The sequence below is a fragment of the Macrosteles quadrilineatus genome, unplaced genomic scaffold (assembly GCF_028750875.1).
Source record: "Macrosteles quadrilineatus isolate MER2022 unplaced genomic scaffold, UCM_ALF_1.0 Scaffold_8__2_contigs__length_117827958, whole genome shotgun sequence".
Taxonomy (NCBI): domain Eukaryota; kingdom Metazoa; phylum Arthropoda; class Insecta; order Hemiptera; family Cicadellidae; genus Macrosteles; species Macrosteles quadrilineatus.
In genome coordinates, this window is record NW_026542601.1 from 105,452,565 (window position 1) to 105,477,715 (window position 25,151).

General features: G+C 36.8%; 1 protein-coding gene across 1 annotated transcript; it reads left to right on the top strand.

Annotated features, from left to right (window-relative positions):
* The first annotated feature begins 106 nt into the window (after window positions 1-106).
* LOC129000636 (tRNA wybutosine-synthesizing protein 4-like) lies at window positions 107-20,500 on the top strand. Its single transcript, XM_054427597.1, has 11 exons — window positions 107-368; window positions 1,649-1,849; window positions 2,769-2,937; window positions 4,067-4,226; window positions 5,475-5,661; window positions 6,040-6,247; window positions 11,827-12,296; window positions 13,265-13,386; window positions 14,636-14,758; window positions 15,541-15,673; window positions 20,336-20,500. Exons 1-11 carry the CDS (start codon window positions 357-359, stop codon window positions 20,498-20,500), a joined length of 1,950 nt encoding a protein of 649 aa, XP_054283572.1. The 5' UTR covers window positions 107-356.
* The last annotated feature ends 4,651 nt before the right edge of the window (window positions 20,501-25,151 follow it).

A 25,151-nucleotide genomic window follows, 5' to 3' on the forward strand; every position in this document is an offset into this window, starting at 1 on the left:
AAAAACATAGCATAAACATAACCTATCTATCAATCTATCTCTTTCAGTCTTCCGAATGACCTAAAAAAAGAGCTTGTTTGTTTGTTTAGTTTAAGTTTATCCTACTATCCTATTTCAGGTTCTTCAAACTTTATGTTAATCGTGATAACTTACCAATGCATAGGCTAGTCTAAAATGTTTTCAAAATATTTCTCGATAACATAATATGTGTTTTAATACTTGTTCTTTTCATCATGACTACTCAATTGAACAATCCAACAATCATTTGTGTTTTGTTTATTAATATTTTAGGTTATGTCACAAGTTAACCATAACCATCTAATTACTCAGATAACTCGTTTTAAATTAGATTTACAATGAGTCTTCAGGTATGTTTCATAACTAATGATCTATAGCTAATTTATTGGCAAAACTTTGATATCCGACTCAGTCCGTATCATGTTTGCAGTCAATTGAGAATATGTTAAGGCTAACTTAATTTTGGTTTATATTTTTATTATGTTGATTGGTTTTGTTTAGGTAATTATCAGGGTACCCAGCCTATTGTTTGAGTTACAAAACGTAATGGATAATTTTATTTTTCGATAAACCGATTAAGTGGAAATATCAAAGTTTTGCCTAAACTTAGGCTACCTATTTATTATTTTATCGAATGTGGTTTTAGCTAAGGTCTCAAACCCAATTGACTCAGTACTCTGTTCCGAATTTCCCAATGGAGACCAGACTTATTAGGCCTAACTTACTGTAATTTTAATTTTAGGGAGGACCCCCAGAAGCAAAAACCTTTCAAATTTAAATCCATCCATGGCACCTAGTAAATCATTCAAGCCTAGCCTAGATAACTTAAATAAATTTGTTAAAACAATTCATTTATTTAATGAAATTTGCATGAAAAGCGCAACACAAAATGTTAGTTAAATTTGAATGTGTTTCTAGACATGTTTATTTGTATTGATGCCTGATACGGCCAATGTAAGAATAGCCAGGAGTAAAGGGCACTGTATTTAATGTATAAAAAATGTTTTTTTGCTCCCATTTTTGTCATTTGATCTGAATTTCAATGTTAGAGCGATTTTATTAAGAGGCAATTTAGCCTACTACAAAACTAACCCCGCTCAACAATTTGTGTAACTTACACTGGTCCCACTGAGGATAAAATTTGTCACTACTCTGTTGCTGTCACTCTAACAACAAAGTCTGAATCCTAACTCTCTAGAAAGTTACTTCACCAAATAACTTACTCTCAATAATCTTAAGCCTATTCTACTCCATAAAAATTTCCCTGTTGTACCGTAGGCTACCGGTAGCCTACATACTGTATGTTTAATTAGAAAATCAAGAAAGTCTTACAAAATATTTCAGATTCAGGTTCGGGAAAACTCTTGTACCGTGTAGTAAGTCAGGATTTAATAATAGGTCTATTTAATTTAGCAAATGGTTATTTGAAAAAAGTCAGTTTTGCTATGTGGTTTACATTAAGTTAAAGAATATAAATAAGTTAAAGTTAAAGATATCTTTAGTAAATACTAGTAAGTAGCCTATATAACAGAAGAACTTCTCGTACTGGCACAGCTGTTTACAATAGACCTAACTACAGTACCACCATTTGTAATAGTTTTAAAACAATGCTGAACCTTGTTTATTGCAGGTTGAGGGGACCAATGACTCCAGCTGCCTGTCAAAATTCTCGGCCACACAAAGAGGCTATTTTAGTGATGAGTTTTTGCAGCATTTTGTGAGCAAATGTCCTAGAAGAGCACCCCTGATTCATCTGGGGTATTCTGTAAGAGCAGCAATCATAAACTCATTGATAGAAGAATACGTGGAATCTGAAAGCTCTCCTAAGCAAGTACGACATAGCAGTTTTAGCATTGCTAACTCATAACTTATTATAGTCTAGTTTGAATTAAGCTCAGACAAAATCATAAAAAAGATGTAGCTACTTAATCAAATAAACCCTGTGACTACCCTGTCAAATAAGGAAGGCTTGAAGGAATTTATTTATATAATAATCCCATGAAGTTTTTTTCTACATTTGATAATCATTTTCCATAGCCTATCCATAAAAAAATTTTATATAAAAGTACGGTATATGGTCATATTTACGTATTCACCCCATTTATTTTCAAAAATGGGGTAGTTATGCCCACATTTAATATGAACTGAAAATCAATTATTTGTACTTTCCTTTTACAAGAAAGTAATTGGAAATGATTAAAAAAACATGCCAAGAACATAAAAAAATAAGCCTTCTGTTACTTACTCCTTACAGGACCTGCAGGAAGCTGTAGGTAATTTGCTTAAAGAGAGGAAACTGAGCCAGCGTATAGCTGCAGCAAAATATGGGATCACGAAATCAGTAATACAGCTGCATATTAGTGGAAAAGTGAGTTCAGAGAATCAAGGAGCTGGAAGCCCAACAACTTTTTCAATTACATGAGAAAATTAACTTGGGAAAATTACAGCCTATAAAGTCTGACATGTTTATAAGATTTTCCATTTTTCTACTTATATAGCCTACACTGATTAACTATAAACCCGATTATGTTTGTTTTTGACCAGGATGGGGTGATTATGACCACCACCAAAAGTTGACGTTTAGTAAAAAAATCTTGATTGTTCAAATATGAGCATTATTGGTCATAATTGCCCCAATCAATACTTATTCTTATATAAGCTAAATTAAAAGTCTTCCAGTAAGAAAGTCATGTATAGATTTGTAATACACTACTAAAAGCTAGGCTATTCAAATATTTCATTATTTTCAGATTATCTCCTTTGGTGCCGGTTTTGATACGTTATATTTCAAACTGAAGAAGAAATATCGAAACAGAGATGTCAGATATTATGAGTTTGATCTTCCAAGAGTTGTTGAGCGGAAAATCAAATGTATCAAAGGATCGGACAAACTTAGCAGTATTATCAAGGAATTCACAGGTAAAAAAACATTTCAAAATAATAAATAGTTTTGTTAAGGTCTTGAATTGTGATACCATACAAAGCAAAAAAGAAAAAGAAATTGTGAGTGTCGCCTCAGAAAATGATTTCATGTTTCAAGTAATGGAAGTAACGTAGGTATTAAGTTCTATAGTAGAACCACCAGCTATCCAAACTGCAACTTCCCAAATCACTTATAGAAGAACTTTTAAAAACCTAAAACTACAGAAATAAAAATAGTTAGTAAAGAAGACAGAAGCTGTTATCGCGGCAAAATCCTGAATTTCTTGCACAGCCTTATAGACATCGTCATCTTCTGTGATCGCAACAAAATCTTGAACATCGCAGCGTTCTTGTAGAGATCACCATCGTCTTTCGCAGTCACAGAAAATCAACATCCTCATCAATCATCAGGAAACCGTGAATTTTTCAATTGCAAAAACATTACAGATGCATTCTACATTTGGGATGTTGAGTCAGCTTGGCTCAACTAAACCTTATTTCTATAAATACCCAAAATTTCAGTAAATACCCGAGTATTTAAACTTTGATATCCATGGTATCCACAGTAATGTATTTGGTATCCATGTTTTGGATATCCAATTGTTTGTAGGCAACACTTTGTATAAATTGAAGGGTGCTGGTATAAGAAAAACAATGCAGAACAATTGAACTGTGAATAGTGTTAGTATGTTAATACTTTAATACTTTTCAATGAAATGGGGACTATACAGAGTAGGTATTTTAAGCCAAAAAGAGATTACATCCTTTGATCATCCGAACAAGGTACGGACCCAATTGATTTTGATGATTGGAGTTCTACTGCACTTATTATTTCATAGAATATTGCTGTGTTTTACAAATTCTGCTCTATCATCATGTTTTGGATATCCGTGAAATGTTGCACACTTTAAATTAAGTTAATTAAAGGGTGCTGGTATAAGGATTACAATGCAGAACCTATTAGTGAATAGTGTTAGTATGTTAAGAAATTAAATCCTTTGAGAATAAAGCAAACAAATGTGATGAAATGTACACTAGAGTAGCCTACCGACCTCAATTATGAGTTAAAATAGAAGCCAAGTAAAAAAAATTGTTATAAGTTTGAAAAGTATGTGATCTTTTGCAGTGAACGCTGATGGTTTATCCAGTAAGGATTACAAGCTGCTGGCTGTAGACTTGCGGGTTGTGGAAGCGTTGTCAGACATGCTTCAAAAGTACAGTTTTGACCCTGAGGTTCCCACATTGTTTCTCTCTGAGTGTGCCATCACATATTTGGAAGAAGAAAAGTAAGTTTTTTGTAGGTCTTCATGTTTTGTCTTGGTCAGTAACACCTTCTAGAATACTTTAGAAGAAAATCTTTCACGGTTAAGCTGTGTTTACATGAGCAGTAAGAATGTCATCTTTAGGGCTTAGTTAAGGAGCTGTAACATTTATATTTATTTACTAAAACCAATCACTTATTTCACGTCAGAATATCATCCTGAATAAAACGGTTTCAATTTGACTACTGTTGTTTGATAAATAGCAGATTTGCCAACACAATTGTAAAATGATGCTGCATAGTAGTACCTCTTCACAGTTCTTCTTTCGTCATCAGTCGTGTTATTCCTTGCATTCTTTTCACATGTCCAAACCATTTCGTCTTACTTCCTCTACTTTAATTTTTAAACTGATTTCAATCAATTCTCTCCTCTTCATAACACCTAACCTTATACATACCATTGACTTTTGGATGAGCCTACTGAAGTAGATATACCATGGACCAGCTGCTCAAAATTTGTTTATTAAAAAACCTAATTAGCTGTGAGCCCGTTAAAGATTGTCCTAGCGTCTAAATAGTTATTTGTGTAACTAGTGTGCGAAGTAGCACTTTGCTGCACATGAGAGAAATGTTTACGCACGAGTCGCAAGCGAGTGTGGAAAGTTTCTTGAGTGCAGCAACGTCACTTTGCACTCGCGTTACACATTATGTTTTTCTTTTATTACTATATTTTTTTCTTTCAAACACTATACAAGACGTTTTTAGGTTAGGATAAATCCAAGCGTTGAACAAAATACGCTGCACCAGCTGATCGTAGTCGTAGTATCTTTAATTGTTGCCAACTTATTTCCTAGCTTACACGTTTTACATGCCTAATAAAAGCACATTGTTTTGTGTTGTTTGGTTGGAATACTGTAGTGCAGCAAAAGTAAGTAAATGCAGCAATTAACTACTTTGTGTGCTATAATCAGCGCTAGGCCACTCTGTCAGGTTACTGTAGGAAACCTCTATTATCTACCTTGACTTGACTGAGATAGTTGACCTGACATAAAAGATGCTACATCTTACAACAAGTTGTCAGTTGTCCAAGTTTACCTTGGTTTTAAAGCCTGAATATTTGACAGAAATCCGTAGTTTACATCAGCGCAATCTGTCATTGCCTCACTTAAATTACTTTTCTATTACACATCAATTAACTGGTGACAATCTTAAAATGTAACGGAATGTCTGGAAGCTCTCTTAAGTTATTGTAAAATCGAAACGTCTCTCCTAGGTCGACAGATCTGATCAGGTTTGCTAGCAGCCTGAAGAATGCAACGTTTATCACCTACGAGCAGCTCCACCCTGACGATGGATTTGGCCGAGTCATGTTACGCCACTTTACCTCACTCCAGAGTCCACTCATGTCGGTGGAGCAGTACCCCACCCTAGAGCTGCAGACAGAACGGTACACTAGGAATGTCAGTGGCTCAACACTTCCTTAGGGTATCTTAGTTTGAAGACTAAAAATGGTCTCATGAATTCATCCGTTTTTCAATGGTTTTTTTTTATTTTAAGTCCCACTTTTACATTCTAGTATGCTCATGAAATTAAAATTTGTTGACATGATCTCAATCATGACTTAAGTGCTGAGCTGAAAACAGACAAACTCGAGCCTTTTCTAATACTAACCTCTTAGAATTTCAGGCTAGCATAGCTCAACCATCAACTTTTATTGTCTACCAATCTTCAAGAATCAATGTTTTATTCCAGTAGACACATACATGCATATGCGAGAGCCTACAGTATTATACTTTTTATTTTACACTGAGTTGGCTAAATATTTTAATTTTTCTTAGAACTGGGACCACTGTACCTGCCTGACTGCATTGGAGGCCTACAAGAGTTTAATACCTGAACGGGAACGATCAGGAGTTCTATCTTTAGAACCGTTCGACGAGTGGGAAGAATTTTACCTCAAGTGTATGCATTATACTATTGTGATTGCTTCAAAAGGATCTCTTTCCAACTGGTCTAAGATCTGCAGTAAAATATCCTTAAACAGAGGTAATATAGACGATTGTATTTAACTATAATATATAATATTGTTTGTTTAAAGCGTGGCTCAAGGCTAGGATTGTGATTTTAATAGTATATTTCATACCTAGGGCCAAAGTCGAGAACTTAAAACGATCAAGAGCTGCGAAACCATTTCAGTCTGCAGTACGAACGCTATTTTTCACCACTTTATAACCTATTACCACTATTCACCACAATAATAATGCACACTGATAGTCAACACAACTACAACTTTAAGGTTATGTGAAGAAATAAATTGAGGAATCGACAAAAATAATAATAAATAGTTGCTAGGCAACGTTGACAATAAAACAAACAATTCTTTTGCAGTGCTATGGATACTGATTGTGTATTTAATACGCATTAATGTTTTAAGAAAGTTATAAGCGGACAGCTGATTTTGCGGCCCTAGGGATGTAAAAACCTGCTCGGTCCCCAAATGACGATGACGGCTGACATGGCCAGCAAAACGTAACTTTCAGCCACCAATTAACGTATGTATAACAGCTAAAAACATCACAGTGTGGTGAAAAAATAATAGCACCTAGAGACATAGACAATACAGAGGTGTAGATAAAGATGGAAACAATAGTTGTCCTGAGCTTGTAAAAAGACATCGCAACTGACTGTAATTTTGTGCATTGAAAATAAGATTTGTTCATGACTTTTTCGTGAAGCAAGATCTTAACTACAAGTAGGAGGGCCTAGAGACACAATTTAACTCTGGCCTTTCTGGCTGAGGTCACCACATAAAGACCCCGTCGCAGGAAACCTACCAACAGCAAATTCCCATTTGCCCGATTGGATTTTTACTAAACTACTTTCTTAAAATTGTCCGATTTATTCTGTGACGTACTTTTCCACACTGAAACATATAACACTAGGTTACATGCCAGGTTTAAGTACCACGTGCTATACAGCACATTTAGTTTCCGGATAGGCCTCAGTACGGAGATTTGGGTTGGCCTTCCAGGGTTCGCGACAAGATGTTACTTTCACGCTCAGCCGTGCTGTCGCCTTGGCTGAGGTTTACCACGTCGGAGATCTCGAGCATCTGGTTCATCACACAGATGTCGCCGTAGTCCGGATTAATCCTCACGGACCGGTCACTGCCCCTTCCACCGCAGTGAGACGTGGTGGCCTTCCATGGAAGCTAGTCGCCACCCCCGAAATCGTCTTCGTGTTCAGCACACGACATCCAGCCAGGCACTTGGGTTCTGCACACCAAGTATGGGTTGACTCCGTCTGCCGTTGTAGCCTGGGGTCCACGGTCGCCCTCCTGTCGTCACAGCCACAGGCTGAGGCACATTCCGCCCCCCACTCGTCGTAGTAGGCTGGGGCTCATCCGGCCTCACCTGGCCGTCGTTGCAGGCTGGGTCTGTTGTGACCACCGTCGATGCTGCTGCAAAGTCGAGTCATACTTCCCATTCGTCGCCGCTGTCGTCTGGGCATCTGGTTTCTCACACAGATCCCTGTCGGTGCTGTCGTCTGGGAATCCGGCTCATCGCACGGACCCCTGTCTCTGCCGTCGTATATGTATCCTGCTCGTTGCAGGAATACCGTAGTTGCCGTAGTTTGTTCGGGCGCCATAATTGTGATGTACTACGTGGGGCATTGGTCCCCTGCCCGTTGCTCGTGCTTGTCGTCGTATGGGAATCCGGCTCATCGCACGGACCCCTGTCGTTGTCGTCGTCGTATGAGTGTCCTGCTCGTTGCAGGGACACTTCGTCGATGTTGTCGTATCGTGGGGATCCGGCTCATCGCACGGACCCCTGTCGTTGTCGTCGTCATATGGGAATCCGGCTCACCGCACGGACCCCTGTCACTGCCCCTTCCACCGCAGTGAAACGTGATGACCTTCCATTGTCGTTAGTCGTCATCCCCGAATCGTCTACATGTCCACATGTAGCCTCAGGAGAATCTGGTTCAACACACAGATCCCAGCGTCGTAGCGGTACCTGGGGAGCTCCACCTGCCGCTGTAGTCGGGGTTCGGATCACCCACCTAACGTCGCAGCTACTACGCCTTCACTGCAGGCTGGGCGTCCATCGTGGCCCCAATCGAGACTACAGCCGGTAGTCCTCGTCCCCGTCGGTCTCCGCCGCTGTCCTGGGTGTCTGTCTGGTTCTGCACACAGACTCGTGATGTCGCGGTACCTTTAGCTTAGCCGACTCAGCCCGCCACTGTAGCATAGGGTTCGAGCTCACCCGTCGACCACGGCTACAGGCTGAGGTGCGTTCCACCCCCCCCCCACTCGTCGTCGTAGGCTGGGGCTCAGCCATCCTCACCTGGTCTTTGCCGCGACCTGGGTTTTCCAGCCCGCGCGCCCTATATCGGTACTACAGCCGGGGAGCCTACTCGTACGTATTCGTCGCTGACGTCCTGAGTGTCCGGTTTCTCACACGGACATGTGCCACTGCCCCGTCCGCCGCAGTGAGCTGCGTGGTGGCCGTCCGTTCGTAGTTGTCGTTTGCCACCCCCGATGCGAGCTACTTGCACCTTTCGCATGTAGTCCTCGGGGATCCGGTTTATCACACGGTCCCGTGTCACTGCCCCGTCCGCCGCAGTGAGTCCCGTGATGGCCGTCCGTTCATCGTTGTTGAGTGCCACCCCCGATGTGAGCTTCTTCTTGGGTTTACACCACGCCAAGATCCACCACAACGGTTCAACACTCGTTGGGTACACGTTGACCAAGCCCCGGTTGTCTCGCTGACCGTTGTTCTCCGTTGCAATGGTTGGTTTATCACGCAACCACTGCCGCTGGATAATCAATCGAAGAACACCGAAGCTGGCCAACAGCGTGATGTGAGTTCCTCTGGTTGGTTTATCACACAAAAGTCGCCGTTCGAGAATCGTAGTAAGCTAGCTGACATCTCTACGTCAATCTTCTGTCCGCTAACAAGTCGCTGGTTCCGGTGTCGTGAGTTGGTCATCACTCCAGGTAGGTTTAACACGCTACCGCAGCTGCTGAAGTGTCGTTGAGTACCATGGTCGTCACCAAAGGTAGGTTCAACACGCTACCACAGCTGCCGAAGACACGCTGAGTCCACGCCGACTCGCCAGTCCCAGACCATAGGCCAACGTTATCCAATTCGCACCAAAACAATCTCATCACCTGTCGAAAACTCATAACACAAAATATTAAAACACAGATAAATCGTTAATCATGAAATAATATTCAAAGGGTTAGTCACGGATTATCTCACATGACACTAACCAAACATCGTTAAATAATCAGAGATTAAATTACCAGACAGAATGGATGTAAAAATGCCTTGTTACTTAAAACGAAAATTAAAACAAGTAACCAAGGCCGAAACGAACTATCCATCCACTTCTGGTTCACATCAATCTCAAAGGCTTTATGGCAAACACGTTGTTAAAACCATAAAACATCGTTAACAGGCCTAAGGCCACTACTACCAACACGCCATGCGTGCCGGCCGGGACGTGCTCAACTAGCACAACTAATCTTAGTAGTCACTGACTACTACTAATAAATTCGTATGATGAGATTAAATTGTTTTGGGCTTACTAAAAATGGATTAAAAACACACTGGCCTCGTAATATTTAATCGTTACGTTATGGGTTTAACACACCATCGTAATCAAATCAACTTTGCCTAAGTCCATTGGTTTAACAGGAGTGAAAATATAAAATCTAGTAAAACTGATTTTAAAAACTAGTATTTTACACCCTGGCAATAGTTAACTCGGTTTACCTTATATCTAATGGAATATAAGACTTACAAGTTTACTAGAAGTATCACGCGAGCTAACTAATGCTTCACCAATAATGATATCGGGACTTGAAGACCTGTCGAACTAGTCGTCGTGGTTGCTGGTGAGGAACTAACTTTCCTGCTTGCCGTCTGAGGGTTCCTCGGTTCATCCCTCTCGCTCCCCTCTCTAGCAAAGTAGGGGGCTCAGCTGATCCGGAACGTTTGCTTGCTGTTTGCTAACCCGAAAAAAAGCTAGCCGGCCGCCGTCGTCTGCAGCCGCTAAATCGTCAGTCGCTCGAGCTCGTTGTTGTTGTTGACTGTAGGTTATGTTGTGTTTGTTTCACACGACAATGAGTTTTAACTTCAAGTTGTCGGTTTATATTACTCACACCGCATTTCCTCACGTCTTTGAGACGGATTATTGGCCTAAGGCCATGATCCGCGGGTTTACTAAGTGTAGAAAGTTTCTTCGAAGTACCAAGCCGGGTTGAGCCCTAGCTTGCGAAACACATCGCTGGTGAGTCAATAAGCTATAAAACACTGTATAAGGTTTATGTCACGCTCATACAGTATTAATAACTCTCGTTCTACACTTATTTAATACCAAACACAACAGTGTATCATGCCTATACTTTACTGAAGATGTTATAACTAAGGTTAGCCTTCTAACCTATAACCTTAGTTAGGGCTGGTAGGCTATGCCTAGGGATAGGCTAGACCTAGGAGTAGGCTAGTTTGACCCCCCCTCAAAATAGGCACGTTACACTCCCTACCAACTTCGGGTGCAAAAAAAAAAAAAAACAAGCAAAAAAAACGCCTGTTACTCCAGGGTCAGGTTGGCTCATCGCACATCCTGCCCGTTACCTCTGACGGTCTTCTCGTACTCTGGGCCAAGGATGGTTTATCACACACCCTGCCATCTCGTTCGTTCTTACGTCCATCTTATGGTCTAGACCACTCGTCACTTCAGCGACGATTCTTTTAGAGGAATCCTCTCCTCTTCTCGTTCGTTGATACAATTCCCTATTAGAATTTTAGATTAACGAGTACTTGGGTTTGCTGCTACAGAAAATAAAAGTGTTTTTTGATCAAATGTTAATAGTACAGTATGAAGAAATAAATCTGAAAAATTTTACAAAAATATGTTAACAAACAAGCAAACAACAACTTTTTACTTCTTCTCTATAAGAATAACATGGAAATTGTAAATGTAAAGTTTTTTGGAATTTTTTTATCCTACAAAAGTGCAAAGTTTTTTTTTCTTTGCTCTACTTGATGGTTTTAATGAAGAGAATACTTTTATGTTTTAAAGATAAAAAAACAATCATTGAAACATTTTAAAACTCCCATCACACCTGTTCCCATGACCGTTCTTGCTGGTTTGAAAACTCATTCAAGTGGATCCAGCCCTACAAGTTCATGCCAAATTTCATCAAATTCAGACCTAAATTACACTAGTTATTGCGTTTGTTTACAGACATATAAATCTATACATACACTAAAAATTAAGGTACATACCTTCACGTCCACAGTTCAAATATGTATGGTTAACGTGGTGTTTAACCATACATATTTGAACTGTGGACGTGAAGGTATGTACCTTAATTTTTAGTCTATTCAACAGTTCAGGGGCTACACAATGAATTTCTATACATACAGTATGAAAAATTTCAACAAATAGTGTTTTTGGCCTCTGGGGACATCAATATGAAATAGTAAATCTGTCCAGGGTCTAGGTCTTACTGTGCCATACGGTAACAGCTACTTCCCTGTAGAAATTCACTAAAATAGGCCTATTGATTTCATATATTAACAGAATTCCAATTTTTCTTCTGTTTGTTGCAGTAAAACATCAGATGAATAATCTCACCTGGACATTAGTAAAAGCAAAAAGAGCATGTCGATACGGCCATAATCTCGTTAAACTCAACGGCCATTACGTTCTAATTGGAGGGTTTGGCCTGAGGAAAGATGGCACTCACGGAAGGATGAAGGATATAGTTTGGTTGAAACAGGAGGAATCGCAAATGATTGTTTCAAGAGATGTAGAAGTCGCTGAGTTTGCCACAATGTACTCAACCTGGACTTTGTTGTCTAACGGAAGCTTCATTGTGTACGGAGGAAGGACTTCGCCAGCGAATTGTGTGTTTTCGTGTCCTCAGTTAGTGACATTTCAGCCGGACGGAAGTGTGAAGAGCACGCTGCTATTGAACAGCTGTAATCGTCTCGCAAGATGGAGACATTCAGCAGTGGTAGTTGAGAGGGAAGCAGTTGAAACATTCCTCGTGTTCGGTGGAAGGACGAGTGACCTACAGGTTAGGTAAAGTTTTTATATAAAGCTAAATCTTGAGCTATGGCAATAATTTGTAGTTAAAATTGTTCAGACATATTCAGACTGTTATCTGATGTCTTTGGTTCTCTAATAACTTAAGTTATTTTATTTTTTGCTCTGGTGTTCTCATTAATCTAATATTAGAAGATCATATCATAATGGTTTTTATGGCTCTGCTAATTTTGATTTTATTGTACTCCAGCTCTATAGGAGACCATAGTTCAAGATATGCTATATGTATATTTGAATGAGGTAGCAATTTATCAATAAATTTTTTTGAAAAAAAATCACAAACTAACAACTTTAAAAACAAACACCTCATTATTTTATTGAATATTTTTAAATAACTTCTTGATCAGCATTGTACGTGTTAGTGAGTAACAGTATAAGCGTAAATATATGTTTTAAGTGTTATAAGACGTTTCTTTTATTTACTTTCCGTGAATATTTTTAACAAGCAAAAAAATGTTTAAGCTAGAGTTTAGGTTAGGCTATGTTGTTTAGATTGATCTTGTAACAAGCTAATTAAATGAAAACCCTTTTTGAAAGTATTAAATAACCTTACACAAACTACTACATTATGTCTGGGGGAGCGAGCTGGTAGGCCTATAGTGGTTAGAGCGCGGGACTTCGGTCCAAGAGGTCCTGGGTTCATATCCCGCCAAATCACCAATGGATTTTATCTAAGTGATAATGCCGCAACCCCTAGGTCGAGTTTGAAGTAATGTGAAAAACAATTCGGGCACCTAGCGTCCTAGGACAACAAAAATAACATGACATCCAAAAAAACCAGCTACCTTATAGACTTTAGGTTCTCCCTGCTGAAGCGTGCCTAGAATATCACATAAAACATGCTTAGTTAATAGATTAATAAGCTCTTAGTTGAATTTACTTGTGAGGTTTTTTTAGGATATAATGGAAGTTAAGTTATCACTGTAACATTATTTTCAGTTGCTGAATGATACTTGGATGGTGTTACTACATCCAAATGTAGAGGACAGAAAAATCATTGATGTTGATGAATTTTCATCCAAAAAGCCTTGTCCAAGATTTTCCCATACAGCATGTGTAAGGTATTCTAGATATTTTTTGTAGTTGATTAATTAATTTTATTGTATTTTACTTACAATAGCCTACAACAATTTATCCATTGTTATCATCATCAAAGTTTATTAACCTAACCTAACATAACAGCAGAAGTTCTCTTGTTGATTATAATCACATGTAGATGAAAGAGTGCTCAGTATGCTGACATTTGAATTGTGAATTTGAACCAATTTTGGTACATAGTTTTTTGTTATTCTTATCCAGTATAACCTAATCTAGGATACCTAAACTACGAGGACGCTTTTTTGTTGCTAACTGAAAACAATCCTCCAATAATTGGCAACAAAACTGCACAGAGTGCTCGCCTTGGTTCTTGGTAGATTTGTTTCAAAATTCAATATCTTAATTTGTCATTATTACAGTAGGCATTGTCGATACTGATTTTCTTAAGCAAAAATGCACCAAGTGAAGCCACAAAACTTTAAAAATAGAATTAAACTCTAATAGTAATTACAAGAGCTCGCCCCGGTGGTCAAAAACTCAACAAAAATTATGTATTGTGCAAACTTCTCTATTTTCACCCTACGCTGTCACTGTAAATAAACCATGTGATTGGAATTTCTTCCATTTGTTTTGATTTTCTGTTTATATTTTGTGGTTATTTTGTCACCAACATGGCAACCCATAAGGTCCATGTTAATTTAAAAAAAATTTCAAATTCATTTTTTGTGCTTATTTTTGGGCCTATTTTAATTTATAAATTGATTCTGAACATCTAGAGGAAAACATCTTTCATTTGGTACCAACAGCGTGTAATTTCGTCCAGTAGTGGCAGTAGTATGGTCAGGCTAGCTGTCATAAGTTTTGCAAAAGTTTATTAGTAACTTTTATAAGATTAACAATTTACATGAAATGGTCAACAACAAAAACATAAAATGAAGTTGATCCCAAAGAGCTTTGCTCGCTCCGCTCAATAAATCACAGTATTGATCTAAAAACCGAGAGAACTAATATTACAGGCCAGTAAATTGTCCATGGAATAAAACACATTTTCTATTAACCGTTGTTCTAGAACGGAATCAAATTTTTTTATCGACCAGTGCTTAAGGCAGGACCATTTTTTAAAGCCTTTAGTCCAATGATCCTAACGACTGCTGTGTGTCCAGTTTCAAACCATCAAAAAGTTGCTGACCTTTTCCTAGGCATGCCATACTCTATAGGGATACATTCTCTCTTGCTGTATACAGACATTTATACATCTGTTCCACCTTGTAGACACTGTGAGATGTGGGTGTATGGTGGAATGTCTGTCAGAGGTCCGTTATCTGACGCTTGGTGTCTGGATATCAACGCAATGCAGTGGCGACAGCTGGAAGTGACAGGTGGCAACATAGCAAGGTAACATTGAAACATTCAAGTTTACAATATTCAACCAGCTATCTTATTTTGTTTGATTTTTTTACTCAGTTATTACAAGATTTTAAACTCTTTAGTGTTCTCTATAAACCATTAAAACAATCAATATTTATTATGATCAATACAAGTTAGAATTCTTTCAATTTAGATAAATCCAGTAATGGTAATTCACTTAGTTTAGTGATCTATATCAAGAAAGTATACTTCTTCTATAAATTAACATTACTTTAAAATGGAGCACATTTTAATAAGTAGACTTTTTAGTTAGTTATGTAAACTTATTTTAGTTATGTTTTTTTTTTTATTGGTTTATCGATTAAAAGTAAAAATACTTTTTACAAATCATCAAAAATAGTGTCTAACACTGCAGGCAGTTTTAGCTTAATTGGAAGAAATGAGAAATAAATAATTTTGTACCTAAATTCTCTGCGATCGCAAAGAAGTTTCAACCGTGTCACCAAACATTTTGTGCAACAACCATTAAACAAAAACCAACAGTTTCCATCAATCGGTTTTTGGTTTTTCGGTAAAATCTGGCAAAACCAACAACCGACTTGAAAAACCGACCCATCAATTTATACCATTTTACTTCAATTTATTGCAGATATGTATAAAACCGTTGAAGCTAAAATAAAAGTTTAACAATAATTTTAGAGTGGTCAGTTTTTGGCATTTTTGCAGAGTGTAAAACTTAGTCAGCCACTTAAGGTAGCTTGATGTTGAGTTAATTCCAATTCTAGGGCATGTTTTCGTTTTGTTCTCAGGTTCGGTCACTCGGCCAGTGTTCACGATCACTCGCTAGTGTTGGTTGGAGGTGTTAGTTACTGGGACAGTGGTCAACCTCCGGTGTCAGTGTTGGATCTTCACACTGGCGCAATACTTCACTACCAGCTACCGGTAGGATTGAGTACATTGGACAGTAACAAATGTAGACTTTAAGTTTGGTCAGATGAAATTTCCTGCTACTGTTAGTATTAGACAAAGGTGCAGGGATATGTAATGTGCAGGATTCACAGCTGATGGAAGTTTTACAGATCTATGAGAAAATCTTATAGTGCTTAGCTAGAGATCGTCCAGTGGTCAAAAACTCTACCAAAAATATGTAACGTACAGACTTCTCTATTTTCACCCCATGCTGTATAGAACATGTGATTGGAATTTCTTTTTTTTAATTTCTATATTTTGTTGTTATTTTGTCACCAGCATGGCAACCCATAAGACGTATGGTAGTTTTTTAAATTTTAAAATTCATTTTTTGTGCTTATTTTTGAGACTATTTTAATTTATAAAGGGATTCTGCACACAGGAAAATATCTTTCTAACAGTATGTGTAGATTTTCCCTGTGATGCACACGAGCTGAGAAAAAAGGTTTTAAAGAAACATGCTTGCCTATTAATATATAGATTGCTAATGATGATAGGTTTATGATGTTACAGCGGTTATTGCAGGTAAAAATAGAGTTTCGATAATAACTGATCGAAATTTATACAATAATCCTTTAACACTAATACCGAAACCCTACCCAGGCTGACGCTAACCAAAACCCCTGGTCTGTAAGACCCCATTTGAAATTAATGGACCCAGCTTAGAAACACACAAACCAAAACCATGGGCCTGTGAGACCGGGCTTTAAAATACACTAATGCTGGGCTTCAGAGACAGGCATGTTATGAATAGACAACCTGTCAAGGTCACGGCACCCACGCAAATAAACAAACAATATATCAACAGGTAGGGGAGGAAAAGGAGGGAAGGATTGGGGAATGGAATCCCCCAAGTAAACAGTGTTGCCAACTTTCGTCTGTTAAAATTCCTGTGGGCCTAGTCCGGTTGCGAAACCCTATATTTTTGGCTAACCCAAAAATTTTGGATTAAGTTTTTTTTATTAATGGATAATTACTAGGACATGTAAAGCTTCAAGAAAATGCATGATGACATCCTGTCACCTTTGGGCAATTCGAGATTTGGCCGCCATCTTGAATTTTTCCAAATATTTTTGTATTATTTATATATATGAAATATAGGGTTGTTGTATATAATTTTATATGTTTTTATGTACGCTAAGTTCAATGGGAGCACTAAAAAGTATCTAGAAATAGTCATTTCTTAAAAACCACCGCCATCTTGAATTTTTCCAAATGTTTTTGGATTATTTTTTCATTTCTAATATATGGTTGTTGTATATCATTTTATATGTTTTTATGGATGCTGAGTTCAATTGGAGCACTAAAAAGTATCTAGAAAAAGTCGTTTCTTAAAAACCGCCGCCATCTTGAATTCTTTGCTGCTGGCCATACCAATTACACATGTTATGGGCTTTGCTACCTCACTTCCTTAGAAAAACTCCCTCCATCTACTTTGAACCATTTCTGGTGGCAATCACGTCATGCGTCATAATGGCTTATGGACCAGCTAAGACCAGAAACATTGAAAACATGGACATTAAGCTTGCAAACATGCTCACAATAAGAACTGCATCTATTATAGAAAAGTTTAGTGAAGAGAGGAAAGATGGAAAGATGTGATACAAGACACGCACAAAAAAGAAATGCACTCTCAAATCATTTCTGATAGAAAAGACAGAGAAGTGATAAGAAACAACGAACGATGGATCTGCACTTCTATGGTGTGTGCAGTGGTCAGAAAAGGGAATTGTACAGTGACTTGATAAGTTCACTTAAAAAATCCCTAAGCAAACATTTGCAACACGGAAATGTGAACCTGATTTTTTATTGGTACAGGCAATACAGGATCACCAAGGATACAGGAATACCAAGGATCACACCAGATCGGGTAGATCTACAACTAAGGCACGATCTACAAAATTCTCACGAAGAAGCTGATACGAATATTGTACAACAAGCTATTAGCTGCTGATGATGAAGACAAGCAGAACGTTGCTGTATCAGATGACACAGACGTTTTTATTCTCCTCCTTTACTTCTACAATCTTAAAAACATTTACGCCACACTACATTATTTTGACGAACTCCCCACGCAAGGATTCCTTGCGTGGGGAGTTCGTCAAAATAATGTAAAGGATTTAGTCCAGAAAACAGGTGTTTGCCACCAGCTTATTCAAATGGGGTTTCATTGCGTACTACTGTACTGTAATGAGTTTTGCCGGACACCAATCAGCTGATTATAGTATATTTAGGTGGCAATGAATGGTTATAAACAAAAACATATTATGACTAGTGATTTTTAATCTTTTAGTTGGTGAAAATATACCTATTAGGATTTGGACAGATTTAGTAGTATGGCATAAACTATCGTACGTAACTCGTCCAAAATGTGTGTACCGGACTCTTATGGTAATCCCGTACTCGACTTTATCTCGCACGGGAACGACCACACTCGTCCGGTAAACACTTATTTTCAGGACTAGTAACGTAATATACTATTCCACAACTATTCTGATGGAATCACCTGTCCAGGGTCGCTCAAGAATTGACATTGGAGCATCTGTCGTCAACAAACATAAGGAAATAATACCTGATTTGCTAGCAGCTCATGCTATCACTGGATGTGATACCACTGCAATGTGCTATGGAATCGGGAAGATTAAAGCCATTAAGGTTTTGAAAAGTGAACACTCCTTATCAATGGTTGGAGATATACATGCTGATTTTTGTGACATAAAGCTGCAAGCATTGAAGTTTATGTCTGCTTGTTACGGTGTATCTAATTGTAACACAACTTCTGAGGCTCGTGTCAAACTGCGGGCTGACAAAGTCCGAAGTGCAACGACTCAACTGCCAAAACTGTGCACATTACCAACAACAAATTCAGCGTTTGAAGAAAAGCACACCTTCAAACCTGTATTTTGAAGCATTCAAGGGACTCTGACCACCAGAATTAGATCCACTGCTTCACGGTTTTTACAAGGATGAAAACTCAAGATGCCTCCTACCCACAACTATGCCGGAAAATATTTTAGTTGCTCCACCGGAAATTTTGAAGTTGGTTAACTGCTCTTGCAGAAGCGTATTACCATGCAACAGCAATCAGTATAGTTGCAAGAGTGCCAGCCTACCACGCACCATGTTCTGTACATGCTCAAACAGTTCCTGTTCCAATGATTTGACACGTGTTGCTGAATTAGAAGTAGACTGGGAAGAAGACCCTGTTGAAGAACCAGTGGCAGACTAATCTCTGTTAGGACAATGTTTGTTTGTTCTTAGTCATAAATGTTTAATTTTATACCAATATGTAATCAATATCAGAATTTCACCTATTACACTGTTTACTTGAGTTATTCACTTTTTTGTATAATAAAAAGTGGCGTTCTTTAAAAATAATTATTCACAACACCTATATATTACAAAGTTTTTAAATTATTCTTTTTTATATGGTGAGGACTTCTAAGAAATGACTATTTCTAGATAGTACTTTTTAGTGCTTCCATTGAACTCAGCATACATAAAAACATATAAAATTATATACAACAACCCTATATTACAAATATAAAAATAATCCTAAAATACCTATTTGGAAAATTCAAAATGGCGGCGGTTTCTATGAAATGACTATTTCTAGATACTTTTAAGTGCTCCCATCGAACTCAGCGTACATTAAAACATAGAAAATGATATACAACAACCCTATTATTACAATAATATAAAAATAACCCAAAAATATTTGGAAAAATTCAAGATGGCGGCGGTATTTAAGAAATGACTATTTCTAGATAATTTTCAGTGGTCCCATTGATCTCAGCGTACATAAAAACATATAAAATGATATACAACAACCCTATATTATATATATATAAATAATACAAAAATATTTGGAAAAATTCAAGATGGCGGCGAAAACTCGAAATGCCCAAAGGTGACAGAATGTCATCATGCATTTTCTTGAAGCTGTATATGTCCTAGTAACTATCCAAAAATCAAAAAAACTTAATCCAAAATTTTTGGGTTTTGGGCTTGGCAACCGGACTAGCCTGTCAGACTGGGGTTTCGGTATTAGTGTTAAATAACAAAAAATTACCCCCCTAAAATCTTGAACATCCCTGACATAGGTAAAAAAATCTTTTTTTCTCCAGTGACCACAGCAAAATCCTGAAATATTCCTAGCTAACGTAAATATATCATTATTATTCCTGCGGTTGTGTCAAAATGATTTGCAATAATTTTTTTTTTTACATACCTGTAGCAACCAAAAACCTAAACTCCTCCAAAAATCAAAATATTTTCCACCTGTTCTTGTTTTTTTTTGTTTTTATGATAAGATTACAAAGACATTATCATTGTATCTGACTATTTCAGCGAAAACATCTATATTGTGATCGCAAAGACATCATCTTAATTATTATTTCACAACAAAAATTTATGGAAAACAACACTGCTACACCCTAACACTACTTTAAGAACAGATCCATCCCTGATCGTAACTATTAATTAACCATCAGTTTTGATCCATGTTCTAGTAACTTGCTGATTTGTAAAATACCTATAAAAATGCATCAGAGTTAGTCCAAGCTGAAGTATAATTTGAACCAATGATTTTAATTTTCAGCTTCAATATTTCTGTTAAGTTAGTTCTTTTTCCAGGGCATGGAACCTGAGAGATCCCTGCTTGTTATCAACCATTGTCACATGGTTTCAGAAGAAGACAAAGCTATTGTGATTGTTGGTGGAGGGGGAAATTGTTTCTCCTTTGGCACGTTCTTCAACTCAGACTGCGCTGTGATAAAACTTAAAGATATAAACCTCTGAATAAAGGTTGAAGTATTTGTAACGGTTTTTAACTTTCCAAAATCCACTTTCATTCATAACTTGCACTATGACACATTTATACCTGCCATAGGAAAATATCAAAACTAGCCGACCCGTGCGAAGCATTCACACTGAATCCTTCTCAAATCCCACTTATTGAGGTACATGACATACTGTTAATTCTGCGTAGTAAGTGCTTTGTTGATTTAAGTTGGGTCCTTACATCAGGAATAGATGTGGGTCTACATTTTAGATAACTAACCTTTTCAAAATATAATATTATTTACATTTTTAAATGTTTACAGGACCTATTTGAACTCTTATAATTGAAGTAATAATATAGCCATGAAAGATTTTTATTTTGATGTCTTTGTTTTTACACAGACATAGTTTTCACTGAAAAAGCGCACCCTTGACAAAGCCACAAAGACTGAATTTGTAAAAATTAAAACAGGGTCTGGCTTGTGCAATCCTTCCTTCGTTAGCGTCTGACCATGTGTCTAATTGTTGTGGAAAAGGTAACTTTTCAGGGAAATTCCTTCTTAGTAAGTTTTAAAGGACTACGGACTATGACAGTTTGACCAGAGTCAGCCAACTTCACTTTGATAGTGCAGGTGCCGAAGTGAGCTACAACCAACCTTGGATAATGCTTAGGTTTCTCATCAACATAGAGTTCTTTTTAGCATGGGTTTATGAGATAACAAACATAAAGGGCTTAGGGAGTAAAAAAACTCCAATGCATACAACAGAGCATTCTACGTCCCTTGGTAAAGAAGAACCTAATCAAAAGTGTCATAAACAGTTTCCTGTTGGTAACAAATTCAACACAACATAACCATTCATTGAAACCTGCAGTAAATAAAAGATAAGAGGTGATATTTGAAGATGGAATTCTTAAATATACATAGCATGGTTAGTAGGTAGGTACGTCAAAATGAAGACCATGTCGCAAATAAAGAAATATAAAAGCTAAAGAATCCATGCGGTACTTACTTTTGAGTTGTTCTTGTTTAGACTTCTCTAAAGATCTGATTTAATCTCTGGGGGTATTTATCGTAAAAAGCACAGACTTAGTTTTTTTGTCGTCATCTTTGATGTAAAAACTAAACACTCAGATTTGAAAAATAAATATTTGTTTCTTTTGATTAATTTAATTCACATGTTTCAGCTGATCGAATAACGTAAATAAACATTTTAAGTTTAAATTACTTGCAGAATGATATAAATAAATTGTTTTTATGAAAAACTACCGGAAAATGTGTGATTTGTATATTTTAAACGGGAAGTGGGGGAAAAAAAGTTTGAAATGACACCTCATTTATTGCATGAAAATTGGTGAAAAAATAAAAAAGTTATGGTGTACTAACAAAAAAAAACACTTAGAAATTATTATATAGATAATGACTCTTCCCAGATTTAGAGCTGAAAGATTTTTACAATACCCCCGCCTCAGCAAACCTGCCGACTAAGGGAATTTCCATTAGTCTGAATTGATTTCCAATGAAATCTATTTACAGTAATTAAATAACATTAGGTTTAACGTATACTTAGTTTTGCTGCTACAAGGAAACTAATAAGTGTATTTTTTTGGAAAATATTATAATAGCTTAGTATAAAATAAATAAATTTGCCAAGATTGATCAAAATATAACCATAAACAAGCAAACTACACCATTTTACAATATTCTCCATGAGAAATTTAAATTTAAAATTTTTGGAATTTTTCTGTTACCAATAACCATAAAAAAACACTTTGATATACTAAAATATTTTTTTTTCTAAGCTCCTTAAAAAAGTCTCGAGAGAAATTGGGAAATTTTGTGTTTTGATGGTAAAAAATGAAAAACACCTTTTTTACCCCATAAAACTCCATTGTAAAACCCCAAATATTCGAATATTGCACTAAATTCTATTTTCTTCCTTAGTTTTTGTTGCTGACATAGTTGATGGGTCATAAAAGTTTAGCTCATAATAAGTAATTCCATCGGTCTGAGTTGGTAAAAAAACATTGTGTATTCAACAGAAATCAGTTATTTAGATGTGAGGGCAATCTGTCAATAGCTCACATAAACTACGAGAAATTTGATTAAAAAACTGGCAGCAACTTTGACGTGGAGATGGAATGTCTAGTTATGTATCAATAGTCAAAGGTGCAACTCACAAATTCCACTCATCCTGTAAACTTACATCCAAATGGGCCAAAGTTTATTGTAAATGGACCTCTCCCTCAAATGTGACACTGATTGACTGCAGCTCATTTTCAGCTACAGTTTTCAGTTTTTTTGTTGAGTTATCTTTCACGTGTAAAATGTCTAAGTTTTGTTATATTACACGATATATCACCCTTATAAGCTTAAAGGGTTCAATTAGTTTTTTTACACATTTAGAAAACTGGCCTGACTTGCTACCTGATTGAAATACATCAAATCAACATCATGCGATCATGATCATGCGGTTAGAAATCAAAATCAATACTGTAGTTTATATATACATTATTTTGCAATTTTGTTTTGATGTTCAATCTGATAATAAAACTTCCCCAAAAGCTTCACTTACCTAAGAAGGCTAACTACTTGTAGCTCAGGATACAAAACAATTTGTCCTGCAGTCCAAAGCTCCCGAGCAGTCGTCTCTGTTATCCGAGGAGACTCCAGAAATAATCTGGACAACCGCGACATCTTTGTTGGGCCTACTTGGTAACAAAAATTTAAAAGGTCATAATTAAAAATCTGCTAACATCAAAATCACACATGCTTGATCAATTCAAAGTTATTATCCTTTCAATGTAATAAAAGTGTACTGGTAACAGAAACTCCACTTCTTTAAACCTATAAAAAAAGTTATTTCCTACTGCAAGCAGAAACCACAGTTTCAGAAAGTAGACTCAAATCCTTCTAATAATAACTATCAGGTCCACTTCATAGTGTAGCAAACTAAAAAGTTAAAAAAGTTGAGGCAAAATAACAAAAAAATCATTTTATCCTCTGGATTGCTTATATACAATACAGTAATTAATTGTATAATTACCCTAATTGATAATGTAAAAAATTAAATTCTTCCTAATACCTACAGTTTTTCCAATAAGTTGTAAGAATAGGTTTAATAAATTAATAAAAAAGGAGACAAAAAACAGGATATGTAGGCTTACCTTAAACATTGTATGAATCCCACTTCTCAAAAAGAAACACAAAAATATGTTGGCAACACTGATTCCTGTACAGTGAAGGACTTCCAGAATATTCAGTGACTCTCAATGCTGGAGAAGGGGCCTCAAAATAATTTTTTTCTTTGTGTTATCTTTTGCGTTGCTTTTGTGAAGTGGGGCATTCATTTATTTTCATGGTAAGTCTCCTTAACCTGTCCTTTATCTCCTAAATTCTCGGGCAATAAACCTTTTCCAATCTAACCTAAGAATAATAAATATTTATTTGTCACACAACCCAAGAGCACCTGAAGTCAGAGCGGCTTTCCAGAAGCACTGGGGAACATTGTGAGTCCAACTGAAGTCATCACCATCAGCATAGAAGAGCAGTTTTAGTTTCCTCAGGTACCTAAAAAACAAAACTCTGTAGCAAGTTTACTAGGATTGCTTTCAGGGCAGCACAATCCAGTTGAGCGGAGCAATAATGATATTGATCACGTTTCATGATTTTTTATGAAGTAAGAAATTGAAACGTCTAAAGAAAAGACAAACTACCTGCTTCTTCCATCCTCTGCAAACTCGTGCAGTTTTTATCCACTGTTAATATCCTTACTAAACAATCAGCTGATCTTAGTCAGAAACTAAGCTTTGATTATTTATTTTTACTACACACCTCTAAATTAAGCTACTCCCAATGGTATGCGGGCTCCCAAAACGGCTTTGACAATTTTCTTCAAATGCTGTAAGTAGTTTATTTCTGGCCTAAAAACGTGTTTACTGCAGTTAGAACTGCCAACAAAAATCTAATTATGTAGAAAAATAAAACTGAAAGTCAACATTGGCCTAATAGGTTGCTAAGTAACCATGTTGGTTGAACAAAATAACAAGGACAAGGTAAATAAAAGACTAGTGTACCTGTTGCTCGAATTCGAGCAATTGCGAAGCATTACAGGCGACTCAAAGATTATGGAAATACTCACGATCTACACAACAGTTAGATATAATCAATATCTTTTGTAAATATCTTATCTTTTTTCAAAAAGCTTATGTTGTTTTTTAGTGTTTTCTAAACATTTTCCCCTCTCATAGCCGCATTAGGTTGTCTATGACAACGATTATAAATGAAAAAAAAAATTATTTCTATTTCTTCTTCTTGGTTGTGTTCTATGACTTTTTCTATGTTTCCATTGTTTGCATATTGATTATGTTGATGATTGCTCAAGAAATGTAGAACAGTGTTAATTCAGTTTTATTTTTAGCCTATATCAAATTGGCCAGGATTTCTCGCTCTTTTCCATTGTAATAATTATGTTCAAAATTAATAGTTTAAATTTTTTAGCTAATAAAACTCATGTTCTTTTCATTACATTTTTTTGAAACCAATAATCCAGCTGATCAATATAATTATTAAAGTATACAAATAATTGTTCCAATGCATACTAAATCTGCATTAAACCCACTATAAACACTATAATAAAAACTATCTAACATTTCTCCCAGGGGGGTTTC